We start from the raw sequence: 15,918 nt of genomic DNA, 5'->3' as shown, positions 1-15,918 counted from the left end.
GGGCAGCCTCTGTAGTAGTCTAGAGGGTCTGCTGTGTCTTTGCCTGAGTTAAATGCTTGTAAAATGAATATGCAGTGTATGAAGTGGCTTGACTGTTGGGAAGGTGTGTTTCTGGTAAGGACGTAACGTATCACAGGAGAAAGGGACTTGATTGGAAATGTGTCAAAAAGCACAAGCTTTAGATTAAGACAAACTGTCTTCTCAAGTGCATTCAACATATGCATTCAATTTCTTTTTGTTACTGGTTAATATTCTACCGGGTACTGGGAGATTTTATGTGGCTGCTCAGAGAAGCTCTGTGCATCCTGAAGAACCAGTTTACCTTCTGCAAAACACAAAGCCCCTGCGTTAATTGTTCAAAAAAAGTACTGCTGAATTGTTTTAAATGGGGCTCACGAATGTCTCTGATACTGAGACCCAAATGAAGTTATGTATTTCATGCAGACTTCATTCACTTGTTAGTGCCTAACTCCCCTGCTGCCAGTGGGATCCTCTTAGAGACTGCACTAAGGAGAAGAGGACATAATCTAAGGATGAAGAACTCTACCACACCCATTTCTGTCAGACAACTCCTCTATTTTTTGCATTTGTCTGGATTCCCAGGAGATGCAAATTCTTGTTAATAACGGGAACAGAAGCTCCATTTGCCTTCATCTTAGTTGCCCAAAAGCACCTAAGGGAATGAGTGTAACTAAACCCCTTCATCCTCCTAGAAAATTCCATTTTGTTCCCTAGCTCTGCAATCGCTCTCTCCCTGTTGTACCTACTTGCTTGAGCTGTGTTCATGTTATCTTGCCTTTGGACTTCACACTGATACCAGGCTTAGTTTTGTTTACTCATGTACTTTTGTTTTACAGGGAATGCAGAGGGGGTGGGAGCATGTATTTCGAATAGTAATGTATTTCAAAGAGTAATGTCATTCCTCCTTTTCAAATTAATATCAGAGACATTGTGTTGTACAGTGATTTTGTTTGGATTTTTTTACTGAAATAGGTTTGGGCTGAGTCATGTCTCACAGTGATTACTAATAGCTCTACCCTGTGCTCTTTCTTTGTGCCTGTAAGCAACTGACAATTCACCTGTGGAAGCACAATGAGATTTTAATTGAGTTGGAGAATGGGATCAAGAACTCTCGCAAGCTGGAGACCTTTTGCAGGGATTTTGAGCTACAGAAAGTCTGCTACTTGCCTCTCAATACCTTCCTTCTCAGACCTTTACATAGGCTTATGCACTACAAGCAGATAATGGAGAGGCTTTGCAAACACTATCCACCAAGCCACATAGACTTCAGGGATTCAAGAGGTAAGTAAGAGAAAAGACACCAATTCCTGGATCTGGAGAATGGCATCCAACTCCATTAGAGGTGTGTGGATAGGCAAAAAATAAATCTTTTTTTTTAAGCTCACATTGAAAGAGATTTGAGTTGCAAAATCCAGCACTCAGAAGACCAGAAATAGTAGTATTAAGGTTGCTCTTGTATACACATTATGCCACAGTCTGGATAAGTACTTGAAAGATCTGCGGGGGGTTATTAAACACACAGAAATTATATGCAGTTTGGGAAGTCGCTTGAACTGAAAACAGTTGGGAGGTTGGGAGAGAGCACAGGGAAAATACCCTATGTGCTTGTCTTGTTCCTAGCTTTCCCTAGAGATCCACTAGGAACTTGGAATATTGGCCCAGGTGAACTCTTGTCCTGACCCAGTGTGGTGGCTGCTGTTATTATATATATCTTTAAGTGTTACTTGTCTTTTTTTCCAGACATATAGTTTGCTCTATTACCATTTCAATGATTTGTTTCAGAAACTCAAAGCTGCCAACATGTTGGTTTTTCCAAATGTGAAGAAATTTTTCTCCTGTAGTCTGAACTCACTGCCTGCTATTTCTTTCTGATGATTTGTTTTCCTCCTTTCTTACCCCTGTTCCCAACCCCTGTTCTAAGCTGTCTACTTAGATAACTGTGTTATCTATACTGTTACCACTCAGTGCAGATCCACGGAAGGACCAGGGCAGGGAGCAATGCTCTGCATGGCTGCTCCTGGCTGTAAGGTGTTAGCTCAGTTAGCTGGCCAAGTTTCCTTAGATGCCATGCGATGAGACCCACAGGAGGGAATGCACAAAATGCAGAGGGAACTTGACCAGTAGGAACAGGAAATGCCACAGAGGTCTGTGGCGCTGAAGTGCTGCGTGACACAGATGTTTGCCTAAATGTAGCTACTACTCGCTCGGGTGTATCAAGGTTGGTGCTCACATACATGATGCCACAGGGAGCCAGTCCATGAGCTGCTTCCCCAGAAAAGATCGAAGTGATTTTCAGCTTAGTTCTCAGAGTGGACTTACTGTGTTGTTGGCACAGCAGAGACAAGATGCAGGAAGCAGATTGGCAGCAGCCTGCACTTGATTTGGCTTCTGCGGCTGCAGAGTGAGACTTTGTAGGGCCTGCTTCCTCCTGTATCCCACCTGATTCTTCTTCACCTGGCAAAAATCCCCATGGACAGTGGAGATTTCCCTTGGGAAAATCACTCCCAGGTTTTAGGTCACTGTTGGTAGTGTCTTCACAGAGAATGAAGTAGAACCATGATGCGACTCGGTGAAGTGCAGCCCTTTTAGTTGTTCTCATTGCTGGGTCTGAGGGCATACCCCAAGATTACTGTGTTTACCATCTGAAGTGACACAATACATGACGCTGCCGTTTTCTGGTGTTTTCAGATATGGACCTGATATGGACCTGACCCAGGATGCTGCAGGCAGGGGAAGAAATGCTTTTTTTTTTTTTTTTTTTTTTTCCCAAGCATAGAGAAGATCCCTAGATTAGTTGGAGATGTAGGAAATTAAGTCCTCTAGGAGAACCCAGTCACTGGTGCTCTGGATTGACCCAAGTATTCCTACAATGCTCCTGTGGCTAAAATAGAGCAAACTTTTGGTTGAAATAGACTGTCTCTTCATTACAATGTTCCACCCTCTCCACTGCGTAAGATGATGTCCAGCGTTTGTGCAGTTTTTAGTCTGCCTGAGTAGCTTTACACTGTGAAGGAGAAGGGTAACATAAGAAGGGTGATGTTAATGAGCAGGGTGCTGCAGACAAAAGCCGTCTTTCTTTTTGAACGTTCTTGTAAATTTTTAATAAGTGTTTTATCTGTCTAGCTGCTTTGGCTGAGATTTCTGAGATGGTGGCTCAGCTCCATGGCAATATGATAAAGATGGAGAATTTCCAGAAGCTGCATGAACTCAAGAAAGACTTGATAGGCATTGACAATCTGGTGATCCCAGGAAGGGTAAGTAGCGGAGTTGTGATCAAGGTCCGATACAATTCCAATTAGGTATGGTTTAGAAACATGTTTATTAGGAGGAACTGTGAAACTGCCTTTCCTTATACAAACCTTTTTCTGTCACTGAAAACTATCAAATGTAAGCACAATAATACCATAGAAAATGGCGGCCTTTAAAGCACGAAGAGGCAATCATCTTTATTACCTTTTTACTGATTTTATTAGGTTTATCTTACATATAGATTTGGACTGTTGTTAGCAATTCCAAACACCTATTACAATAGAAGTGGTAAAAATGTAGTATTTATCACAGAGTTCAGAGCTTGAGCAGTTTCCTCATTTCTTGCTGCCCTTAATTTTTTTTTTTTTTTTTTTCAACCCTTGATGCTAGAGTATGGCAGATTAAAGGAAAGTAAGACATTTGTGCTGGAGGACCTTCAGCCTTTTCATGATGCCTAGCTTTAAAACTCACAGCCCTGGGGATGAGCAGTCTCTTTAGTCTACATGTAACATGAGGCAATAATTTTTGAGACAGACAGTGTTGCCTTAAGTAAACAATTAATTGTGTTATAAAAATATCAAAACCCCTTTTTTACTTGTCATGCTTTTTTAAAAATGAGGGCTTATTTCAGAATAAATGAGCCTCAGTGTAGTATTTGTAGCCTTTTTTACTTTTCTAGGTGCACATATCTGTGCATGAAAACTTGAAGGGAAAAAAAAAAAAGATGAGTTTTGCATTGAACTGCAAATACAGCAGCACTTGAACTTTCCCTGCAGCCCATACATCCAGCCCAGACGTGCTCCTGCAGGATGGCCAGGCTACTGCTCAGCAAGAGCCACAGCCCCAGGTCTGCTTGCCACGCCATGTCTGTGTCTAATGCCACAGTGGGGTCATGGCAGAGAGGCAGCTTGCTGAACTGTCTAGAGTCTAGTTCATGTAATGATTCAAACATTTAGAAAAAGGGGTTTGAAGATGATGCGACACTGGGAAGATGGGGCTGAGCACCTATTTCTAGATTTGTGTCTGTTTCCCACTCCCTCACTTTGCCTTTTCCCTGTCTCCCAAGCAGCCGCCATGGCTCATACCTCCTTCCAGTGATCCACAGAGCTCTCACTTCCTTGGCAAGCACGTCGGGACATTCCACAGCCCGTGCATCTCTATTACATGAAATTAAATGCTGTCATTGAGTGTTTCTGCTACCCTATTCTATTTAAAGACAGAGCAGCCAGCCTTCCTGTCCTAGGAAGTTCAAGAAAAGGCACACAGCGGGTAGAGATTGTTTGCCTGCCAAGGCAAAAAGCATTGGCCACCACGCTCTGACACGTGCCCACGATGTTGCTGCTTCCAGCCCTTGGCTGCTTTTCTGCCTCTGACTGAAGTCCCTGCCCCAGTGCAGGCTAGGTTGGGAGGCAAATGCCACTGTCACCCATGGCTGGGGGTACCCAAAGGTGTCCGAACTCCACATCTCAGAGGAGAACTCTCATGTTAGGCTGGTGATTCAGTGGTCTTAAAGGAGGCTGTAGGTAACTGTCCTCTTCACATTGTCCCAGACCAGGGTCTCTGATGCCGCTGAGCTGCTTCCTGTGTTGGACGTTAAAACATCCCATGGTAACTCAGTTGTGCTTGCAGATTGCAATGACCCACGGCTCTTGATTCATGTATTCGCACAGCACTTGCCGTGGTGGGGCTAAGCCTGCTAGTGGCTATTAGGTGGTACCGTATAAATAGTAATTATGATTAATAGTCTTTGGCGGCTGACAGCAGCTTCCAGTGGCCTCTCTGGTAACATGAGCCTACCGTGATACAGCAACAACCACCTCTAGCCACTTTTTCCACCCCTTGGCCCTTACGCAATGCAGAAGGGGCGGGACTGTACACATCACATCATCTCTCTGAACAGATTAATCTTATACAGCCAGTTTATTCCCAAACTGCAGGTGGTTGTGATGCTTTATATGTATTTTACTTGCATGATTATGAGTAGAGTGGCCGTAGGAAGACTGTAATAAATAAATATAAACCTTTTGGCAGAAGCTGGAGGTAGTGACTGTGAAATTATATTTTCATGCGTTTCAGATAATTGGAAAGGGTAAGTTACGGTATAGTTCACAGTAAACCCAGGAAATCCAGCATTTTGAAAGTTTCAGATGTGCTACTTTTCCTGTAATTCCATCCCTAAACATTTTTAAACAGTTTTACATAAACATATTTAATAAACATAAAGAAAAAAAAAAAGCCTTTGTGATTGATAGTCCAGTCAATCCTATGACCAAGTAGTCACATTCATGCTTGTATAATAAAAAATTGTCATCATTTTTGCAGAAGATCCATATTTGGTTTTTATTTGTTTCCCACAGGAGTTTATTAGACTGGGCAGTCTTAGTAAGTTGTCTGGAAAAGGTTTACAGCAACGGATGTTCTTTCTGGTAAGCAAGATGACAGTTTTTCTTTATATAATGAAACACAACTATAAGCAACTATTAGACATTGAATTGTGAATTACAGTAAATGTTTTTAAACAGCCTTATTTAGGTTAACACAATATATCACCTATGTAGCTGGTTAAGAACGTATGTTTCTGTCCACACCTAATATTCTCTTTGTAACTGCTTCTTACAAAGATAAATCTATTTATTTTTATATGACACAGTGAATATAATGATAAAATAATACATCCTAGCACACTGCCTTAAATAAAAGCAGAGCCATCATAAAATTAAAAGTGGCACCGGGGTTAGTGATTGTGTTCAGAGAAGAAGATAAAGGGTAATTCCTGGTGATACAAGCACTAATCCACATAATGCTCTCAGGACACATTACAGAAGTAATTTTCTCCATAAACCATCCAGTTTCAGCCCATGAGTGCCCAGCATGTTGATGGACCTGCATTTACCTGGAGATACATTTTGTAGCTCTTGCACCAGGAAAGGTTATTTCCTCTCACCATCACTGGCAGCATTTTCAGGTTACAGTGATCCCACTCAGTCTCTGATCCACAGGAGCTGACCAGATGGTTCCTCCTCCCTTTTCTTCCCGGCCAGCTGACTTGCTCCCAGGGTCCTCTTCCTACTGCTGCTGAGCCCTTGGTGCCGGGACACTGGGGTGCCCAGCAGAGTGGATAGGTTTTCTAGTCCAGGGTTACAGGGCAAAACATTAGAGTCAGTGCAGTGTGGCAGGTAAATACTTCATTGGCTTGTTGTATGCAAAAAGTGAAGCCAGTGTAGAAAAGGATGTGTAGAAAAACTTGTGCTAGGTTTTAGGAGATGTTTGACATTTAATCTTTCAAATGAGCCAAAGATAAACTAAATCTACCTGGGTAGGACTATCCTCTGCCTTTAAATGCACTAAAGAGGAAGCCTAATGAATATGGTGCTTATTTTCTCACATAACACAGTGCTTGTTACTAGATGATGCCTCAATAGTATACCAGCATAAGACACGAAAAAGTTGAGACTAGACTCTCAAGTCAATTGCTCATGCTGTCAAAGTCATCTTTGGTCTGTCTCAAGCACCAGAATCTTTTTGGAGGTAAAATCCCAGGTCAGTATTCTGGGACTCCGAATACATGTATAATCATTGGCAAAATTAAATCCCCCTCTAGTGGCTGATCCACATAGCTTTGTGAATAATTGCCACTGGATTGTAGACGCCTGTGGTGAGAGCTCGTTTCAAACCACAGAGATTTCCTTGATGCAGCTATCCAGTTTGAGAAAAACTTTCTTTGACCCAGGTGGCACAGTGAATATGCCATTCATTTTGTGGCAGTAAAATGCAGGCAGTCATTTGACATGCTTTCGACAACTGCTGTTACATGCAAGAAGCTCTACAAATTGAGATACTCAGTCTCTTCACCTTGATATTTCTAACCTAAAGCTGTCTACCTTAAAACAGGTCTCCCAGCTTCCTTCTGAATATGGGGAGTAATAGTTAGCCACTTACTTTGTCAGAGTTAAGTTGGACACACCTCTCTCAGGCTTGCTTATCTTCCCACACAAATCAGAAGAAAATATTGGTAAAACACACTTACCTTCCATAGCTTCGAAGTGCAGCAGAGTGTGAAACGTACTGCTTGGTCTCACTGCTCTTGTGGCTTGTTAATTCTGACCCAGAGATCACAAAGGGAATATTAGAAGGCATCGGAAGATAATACGGTGGAAAATTGTCGAAACATGCCTGAGACTAGCTAGGAAGGAAGGCTGGGAGAATAACAGGTGCCAATACTAGGTCCTGGGATATTGTGGAAGCCAGTATTTTGCATTCATGCATTAGGGCTGCCATATAAACAGCCAGTACTGGCTAGATTTCCCATATTTCCCATTCTGATTTTTTTTTTTTTCCTGCATACATCCATCATTTTAATAATGCTTATTCTTGCTTTTTAGTTTAATGACATCTTGCTGTACACAAGTAGAGGACTGACAGCCTCAAATCAGTTTAAAGTCCATGGGCATCTTCCACTGTATGGCATGACAGTAAGTATTGTGAGAGCTTAAGGGATTCAAGCTTAAATGACTGTTTGTGGTCCCTTCTTAATTGCTTGATGAATTTATGCTGGACTGAAACAGCAGCAAAGGGCTGTTCTCTGGTTCAGGGAAGTTGTGGTTACATTCTGCAGTGCCTGATGGGGCTGTGTTCTGTTTGGGATGTGTTCATGCAGCCTTCTACGCAGAGGTGATTATATAGCAAAAGGAAGGGGAGGAGAAAGGCATTTTGGGGGGTGGCTTCCTCATAATGCAAACTTCTTGTGAGATGGGTTCTTTATTTTTATAAAACCATAAATTTAACTGTGATTCTTACAAGTAGTTCATCACCAATTGCTTATAGACACACTGTGCAAGGCAAGTAAACAGCAGCGACAGTCTAATTTCTATAAAAAAATATTTCCTAATATTTTCAGCTCTGTATCTTAAAGCCAAATTAGTGGGAAACAGGCAGCAATATGTCATTTGGAGCTCTTGTGCAATTCTTCTGGAAAACAGACAACTCAAGCCAATAGCACCTATTTACCCCTTCTTTTATGATTTCAAAAATATTCTTGCTAGTTTCAAAACGCTTTCATTCCTCCCATTATTTTCATTGGAACTTTTCAAGGGTTTGTATCTATTCGGTACTGTTTTCCTGAGAAATGAGTTAGGTAATCACTACCACAGTAACTGAATTTCTCTAAACACTTGCGAGGCTTCAAGTTTTATCTAGCATTTCTAGGAATCTATTCAGTTATTGGTGTCCATTTGGCATGGACTTGTTCACAGCAGAACTGTTATGCTGCAGTGTCCGGAGCACTCCCAGCCTTTAACGTATCCTTTTATATGATGAATCACTCTTCTGATAAAAACACCGCTATTTCTTTCTTTTTTTTTTTTTTTAACACAAAGAAGACAAAGCCATGCTTTTGATATTATTGCAGAACTAACTTACTGTTTTTCCAACTTGCAAGCCACCATTTTTTTTCTCAATATAGCTTGAAATCGTTGTTTGTGAACGTTTCTTAGGGTTTTTTTCCCCTAGAGCTAAGAGTTTGTTCAGTTCACTGTTTCGCCTTACAAAATACATACTTCCTGCAATCTGACTGCATTTGGGCTTTTATCTCTCAGATAGAAGAAAGTGAAGAGGAATGGGGAGTGCCTCATTGTCTAACACTACGAGGTCAACACCAGTCCATTGTTGTTGCTGCAAGGTAATTCAGTGGAGACAGCATGCACATGTAAACTCTGATTCTCTGCAGCTTTCAGAGTGGAACATGTAGAAAAGCAGAGAGGCGTCATTTTATTGGATTAAATGGTTATTTTGGATTCACTCCTTAAACAATTTCAAAGGTATATTCTTTTGTGAAAGTCACTTGTTAAAAAAAAAAAAAAAAAAAAAAAAAAAAAAAGGACAGAAGACAGTGGCAATTGTGCAAGTCAGAACCAAAACTAAGTTATTAGGAAAAAAACCCTAACATCTTGTGCCTGAATTTATTTATTTAAATGAAAAGTAAGCTCAACTTGTGACTGTTTCTTCGAGTTTACTTTCAGCCTGTATGAAAGTGAATAAAACCTGAATTTTCATTGTTAGTACCCGTGCTGAAATGGACAAATGGACTGAGGACGTTCAGATGGCAATAGACCTGGCAGAGAAGAGCAGCGGCCCTGCCCCAGAGTTACTGGCTAGCAGCCCACCTGACAATAGTAAGTAAATGCTAGAGAGTAGGTTTTATTCACTTTCATTAGTATGATTGGTGATTGCTTCTAAGCAAATGGTGAAAAATACTGGCCACGGGTCAAACTGATACATTTGAAGTTGATTTATATATATATTCTTTTATACATGTGCCATTTTAATGTTCTTGTTGATGTTAGCAGAAAGCTTTCACTGAGTTGAGAAGTGACTTAAGCATAATGATTCCAGGAACTATTTAACAAGATTTTGGGGCAGTGCCTGTCCTTGGAAGGTATTAAAAGCACCAAAACAGCACAGTAGTTAGTCTTTGATTCTAACACTTGCAGAAACACGTAAAAAAAAAACCTACTTAACATCTGCACAAAATTAGTTCAAAAAGTGTGTTTTAAAATTAGTTCACGATATTGTGGACAGAATTGATTTGTTTAATTTTTCCAATTATATATGTTGTTGCATAGAGGAAGAAAGATGCTTTTTCCCTGCATTTCATAGAGTCTCCTGATGAAACTACTGTAGACCAGGAATCTGAGGACGACCTCAGTGCATCCCGCACCTCACTCGAACGTCAGTCACCACACCGTGGCAACACTACGGTGCACGTCTGCTGGCACAGAAATACCAGTGTTTCAATGATCGACTTTAGTATTGCTGTGGAGGTATCTGCCTCAGAACGATCTGAACTGCAGCTCCAGACTTGCTCTTGAATGACAATTTCCTTTTTGCTCCTCCTTAAAAGTGCACTAGTCCATTGTCTCCTCCTGGGGAAGTTTCACCTATTAAACTGACTCCTGTATCCTCAAATGCTGGTCTAAACCATCAGTCAAGAAACAAGTACCTGCTCCCTTAGTGCACCTTTGTACAATCACTTAGAGCAGTGATTTTCATAGAAGTAACTGCCCAGAAAAAGGCTGATGCCCTTTAAAATTTAAAGCAGGTCAAACTGTCTTAATGCTTTCAGTTACAGAGGCATTAAGTCATTGCTTGAGCTGAAAGGATATTGTCTTTAGCTGCTGCAGCCAGAGTTTCAATTATGTGTATTACTAACGTACTTTCTTTACCTAGCCATCTTTTCTGGAACCTTGTCTCATTGCTCAGTCTCATCTGCTTTTTCTTTATTTGCGTTTTCCACCTCAAAATGAAAATCCTTTTTCCCCCCTGATCACAGCTAAGCCGATTTGATACACATTCGTTAATTCTGTACTCAACTGAGATGCAGACATTGACTTTTCAAAGATTAAAATGAAAGACTCCTAGTTCAGTGTAGGTTTTAGAACGAGGTGGTAAGCCTGTGCAGGTGTTCTTCCTTCACCCAAGAGAGGCTCCAGGAAACTCCGACTATGTTATCACAGTCCTCATCAAATGGAAATTTATGCTCAATGAAAATGGTAAAAGGAATCTTAAAGCTGAGTCAACCTGCACTCATGAGGCAGCCCTCAGACACCAGGCCACCGTTGCTCTAGATGCGAGGACAGACTGTATTCATAGTTTGCATAACTGCCTCTGTTTCTAAACAGAAAGTGAGTTTGTCATATTTCAGCAACAGAGAAAATTATTCTTTACTAGAAAACGTTGACTGTAGAGCCTGTCTACATGCAGGTGGATTTTCTGCGCTTTATACCCTATATCCTGCAAGGGAGGAATAGTTCAGCACAGAACAAGGTCTCATATTTTTCCCTAAAGTTATAAACAGATGTAAAACTTAAACCAGTGACTAATTCTAACAATTAAAACATTTAGTTAGGCAAATCTTTTGGTCTGAGATGGGTGCTCATCGTTCCTTTTGTTCCTCCCCATGCCTCAAATGAATACAAACAAAACAGTGAAGACCAAACACACCCTGGAGACATACGTTGTTCTGTGAAAACATCTTCAGCTCCACTGCTGTTCCATGCGTGGCAGGTTACGCTCATGCTCACATCATTCTGTTGGTGCCTCTCACTTCAGCATTATCGTTTATTTTCTTTGTGTCTCTCCCTCCTTTCTGTCTCTCTCGTGGTAGAAGATCCTCTCTCTGTCAGTGACTGTACTTCCCTACCTGCTGGACTGATCAGTGATCAGCGGCCTGTTTCCATTTCATATGTCTGCTGGTACCGAATGCAAAGCCTGTCCTTTTATGATATCCTCCAGAGTAATGAGGTAACAGAAAATTAAGGAGTACGCCTGTAACTTAGGGCAAGGAGGCAGCAGTCCAGATATCAGAGAATGGGATGATTTAAAGCAAAGGCCTTAATGTATATCCAAGACTGGTGAAAACAAAACATTTTCAAAAGTATTTCATTTGTAGTAGATACATCAGGACCACCAGACTGACTATTAAGCTTTGCAGATTTAAGTTATTAGCTTCTGCATAATATAAAGAGAACTATGTAAACAGCTATTTTCATCCAGGTGAGAGCCCTTACAGGCAACAAAGAATGGAAAGTAATTAATAATTCACTGAGAACTCCCCTTCATTTGCAAGGCACAATGATACTGGACTTAACTGCTCTTCACATAGTGAAGATGTATCTTCAGCCAGCCATTAAATATTTGTACTTGGCTATGGCTTCCTCCTCCTTTTTGCTAAAATACCCTGAAATTCAGCTAAGAATAAGGTTAACAGTCCTGCTTTTAAATTCTGAAAAGTTACCATGTGAACTCACTGGGTACTGAGAGCTCAATCTCTATCTCCAATTTTAAAGTATGTCATAATTTTCCTTTACATCACAAATTCATGTCAGACTTTCTGTTTCCATTATTCTATTTAAGTATCATTTGAAAAGAACAGAGACAGACTAGAGTAACAAGACTGATGTTTAGTAATATATTACTGAAAGCCACTGCAATTAAAAAAAAAATAAATAAAGCGTAGTAGCTTGAAATTTTTGGAAGTACCCAGCTACAAACAAAAAAATGTTACATTAAGTAAGTACTACTTAGTAGTAGAAAAATGCAAAAGAAAAATACATCCATTCAACCAAAACTTTGTCACATACAAGGTCACTACAACCAAATAAAAGCAGATAATTTTTTCTTACAATAATTAAACTGCAGGTACCTTTCACTGTTTTATTTGGCTACTTTTGATCTGTTTCAGAACCAGCTGTCTGGAAATCTCCTAAGAAAATTCAAAAACAGCAATGGGTGGCAGAAGCTTTGGGTGGTGTTCACCAACTTCTGTATGTTCTTCTATAAATCGCACCAGGTAACAGACTGCTCGTGGGGGGTGGGGGCTGGAGAAGACCTTTTGTTTTTTCAAAAGAGTAGCAGAGAGAAAAGCAGACATCGGTCAGGGATGCTGTAGGTGAGAGAAGCAGCTGCAGTGGTCACAGCTACCCAGCCTTTTACCATCTCTGGAACATGGAGCAGAGACTGTTCTCAATCTGTTTACTTGTCGGTTGAAGAACACCTGCGTGTTTCCTGAAACTTTGAACACTGACAATGCATACCATCCCTAAAAAGTACAACAGATATCCCTACTGCTCAGAAATCGTGGTGTGAGTTTAAACAAGTTTCCCCTTGTACAGATTCTGAGATTATTACAATTAAAATTTAATACTGACTTAGAAATTTTCTTAAACAAAGAGAACAGTGGCCAGTGCTTAATCCAGCTGAGCAAACATCACAGTGCAGAAGTAGGGTTTCCTGTCTAGAATCTGCCAGACTTCTGAATCTTTGTGTTAGAGCAGTGCATAAGTACAAAATAATCCCAGTTGCTACGTTGTACTTTCACTGCTATAGAAATCCTTAACAATAGAGTTTCCACACTAAAAAAAAAAAAAAAAAAAAAAGGAAAAAAAAAAGAATTGTAGGATATTCTACACATACACAGCATAACAAAATTACTTGTTCATACATGTCTGACTAAGTAAAAGGACTTGAGCCATGCATGCGGCAGGATGGCCGGTACATTTCTAAAGGAGTAGGTGTTGGCAAGCCTAGCATGAACACAGGTGGTGCCCTGCTGAGGCTAAGTGATGGAACTTTATGTTCCTCAGTGTGAAAGTAGTGAAAGTCCAAGATTTCAGACAACTTTCTTAGAAGGAAATACTGATAGGATCAGCCTGCAGCAGATCCTTCTGCGAAGGATCCAGAAAGATGGGCAAGCTGAAACTACCAGACAATTAAGTTCATTGCAACTGTATAAAGCTGATATTTTTTTTCCATGTGCGTGTGGAAATAATTTGGAAAAATGACCTTTAAATGAGTGTGTATCTGTCTTCTGTCTTTTGTACTCTCTTTACTTCAGGGCATTTGATCTCACAGCATTTTCCAACATTTCTTTTCAGGACAATCATCCTTTAGCCAGCCTTCCTTTATTGGGATATTCACTTACCATTCCTTCGGAATCTGAAAACATTCACAAAGATTATGTGTTCAAGCTACATTTCAAATCCCACGTGTACTACTTCAGGGCTGAAAGTGAATACACATTTGAAAGGTAAGTCAGTCTTCTGTGAGAGGGAATTTTGTAAAATTCCAGGACTTTCTTCCAAAGTTAGTAGATGCAAAGTTCAGTAAATGGATTCAGTAATACAGCCAAGTAGTTCAGCTCAACTAGAGAAAGAACCCTTTAAAATTCTAAAAGAAATTTTAAACCTGGTAATTCTAGAACCAAGCAGTTGGTTTTGATAATGCAGTATCTGTGAAAGTAATCACTACAGAGCCTGTGTTATGTACAGGAATTATCCAGTCAAAATTGATGAGGCTGGCTGCCCAGGGAGCTCTATGCTTCAGACTTCAGGAAGCATGTAAACAGATCACAGGACTTTTCAGTAGCTCTTCAGAATAACTTCAGTCCCTCTAGTACCACTGGATGGAACATCCACACCTGAAACAAAATCTTAATTTTTCACAGAAGCAGCTGTTATTACTATATATTTATACCACTTCAGCATGTGATTTTTACACCTCCCACAGAATTTCAGATACACAGAGAGCCAGGACACAGGCACTGCTCCTCCTAAATTGTGGTTTGAGGTGGCTGATACTGGGAACTAATCTAGTTCTTTCATATGAAACATTAACATGTCAAAAATCTTCATGTCCACTCTTACAGACGAAAGCTATTTAGCCGTGTCAGTCTAAAACTATAAATAAGCCAAGTTGTGGGAAAGAGGTGATTAAATAAATGAGTAGAATAGGAAAACATGCAAAAGCCTTTTCTCAGTTCTAGGAAAGAGAAGTAGGAACTTCTGCTAAATTGCTTTTCACTCTACAATGCAGGGCGGTTGGTCTCAACTGCTCATCACTTGGACCATCCAGAAGTAAAAAAGACATTTGGTTTCTGCAGAACAAGTAAAATTGCTACTAAACTCATGAATTTTGGGTCCCGTCAACCCTGTTTATCCTCCCTAAACCTCCTTTCATATATGCATTTGGCAGCCACTGGGATCTAGAGCTTCTTGACTTTGGATAGACTTAGGAGTAAAGTAGCAAGCAAGATGCTCCCGTAGGCACTGAAAATAAAACTGTGTTCAACTAGTAGTGCAAACGGTACCTTTCAAAAAATGTTTCCTTGAGGAATTGACGGTTCTTTTGTTTGTGTGTCTCCTCATGCCTCCTCACAGATGGATGGAAGTGATCCGAAGTGCCACCAGCTCTGCCTCACGCACTCGAGCTCTGAGTCATAAAGAGCCTCACGCCTATTGACGGCTGAACAAGCCGCTGTGTTGATTGTCCAGCAGCTGCTGATTTTCTAGAGGACATTTGAAACTCTTTTCTCCCTCCAAGTTTAGTAAAACTTAAAATTTGGTAAAAGAAAAAAAATAAGTGTGGTTTTGCAGAAACTTTTACCATTCCTCGGCAAAACTGTTTAAGTTCTCCGTATGTTCAGACTAGCTTACCATCATCCCAGTGGCTGCAGTTCGTTCCATGTCTTGTATTTTGTCATTCTGTGCTGTTTTTAGCTTGTGCCAGTATTAAAATATTGTCCTTATTAGTGCCAAATGCCAAAAGACATTTTGTTGCCTCAAAGATTGCACCTAAAAAAAACCCCAACTTCACAATCTGAAAACTTTCTCCTCTGAGGCAAACACTATTTCTTCTCTTTTCATAAAAATATATTATTTTTTTTTACCATGTTAATCTGTAGACTGCTGGATTTTTAAATGTAGATGGACTTTCACAGTATAGAATATAATTATATATACAGCAAGCAGTCTAACAGGAATGAGATAACTTTCAGATTTCATTTTTTTTCCCAGTCTTTCTACATTTAATCAGCAAGGAATTACTAATTTTCTATCTTTAACAAGGAAACAGTTTACAGCTCGTTCTCCTTTCCCTTTGGGGTTACAAATCCATGTGGTATAATAAATAAAGTATAGGATTCTTATCTAACCATTTTCTTGGTGCAAGTTGACCAAATTGTTCATCTGTTGGCTTTGAAAAGTGAATACTACTTGCAAGATGAAAAATTTTTAAAATAATCCAGTGCAATATTATTTGGGCTGTTAATGTACTGTGAATGGTATGTACAAGAAGAAATTAAAGGCTGTGGTGACA

At 40.2% G+C, this 15,918-nt stretch overlaps 1 protein-coding gene across 9 annotated transcripts in view; it reads left to right on the top strand.

The window, feature by feature from the left end:
* The window catches only part of FARP1 (FERM, ARH/RhoGEF and pleckstrin domain protein 1), a 217,218-nt gene extending 201,300 nt beyond the window's left edge, over positions 1-15,918 (top strand). For 6 of the 9 annotated variants that reach the window (XM_074911279.1, XM_074911249.1, XM_074911241.1 and 3 more), the window contains 10 exons: positions 1,065-1,302; positions 3,145-3,275; positions 5,628-5,696; positions 7,653-7,742; positions 8,865-8,947; positions 9,328-9,440; positions 9,925-10,088; positions 12,509-12,616; positions 13,701-13,852; positions 14,982-15,918. In XM_074911279.1, coding sequence (XP_074767380.1) covers positions 1,065-1,302; positions 3,145-3,275; positions 5,628-5,696; positions 7,653-7,742; positions 8,865-8,947; positions 9,328-9,440; positions 9,925-10,088; positions 12,509-12,616; positions 13,701-13,852; positions 14,982-15,063 — 1,230 coding nt within the window. In that variant the 3' untranslated portion in view covers positions 15,064-15,918. Of the gene's footprint in view, positions 1-1,064; positions 1,303-3,144; positions 3,276-5,627; positions 5,697-7,652; positions 7,743-8,864; positions 8,948-9,327; positions 9,441-9,924; positions 10,089-11,431; positions 11,569-12,508; positions 12,617-13,700; positions 13,853-14,981 lie in introns of those variants that run through there. The other 3 variants (XM_074911269.1, XM_074911260.1, XM_074911289.1) reach the window with 3 other exon arrangements.

This window comes from Athene noctua, chromosome 1 (genome assembly GCF_965140245.1).
Source record: "Athene noctua chromosome 1, bAthNoc1.hap1.1, whole genome shotgun sequence".
Taxonomy (NCBI): Eukaryota; Metazoa; Chordata; class Aves; order Strigiformes; family Strigidae; genus Athene; species Athene noctua.
This window is presented reverse-complemented; position numbering and strand designations above follow the sequence as displayed.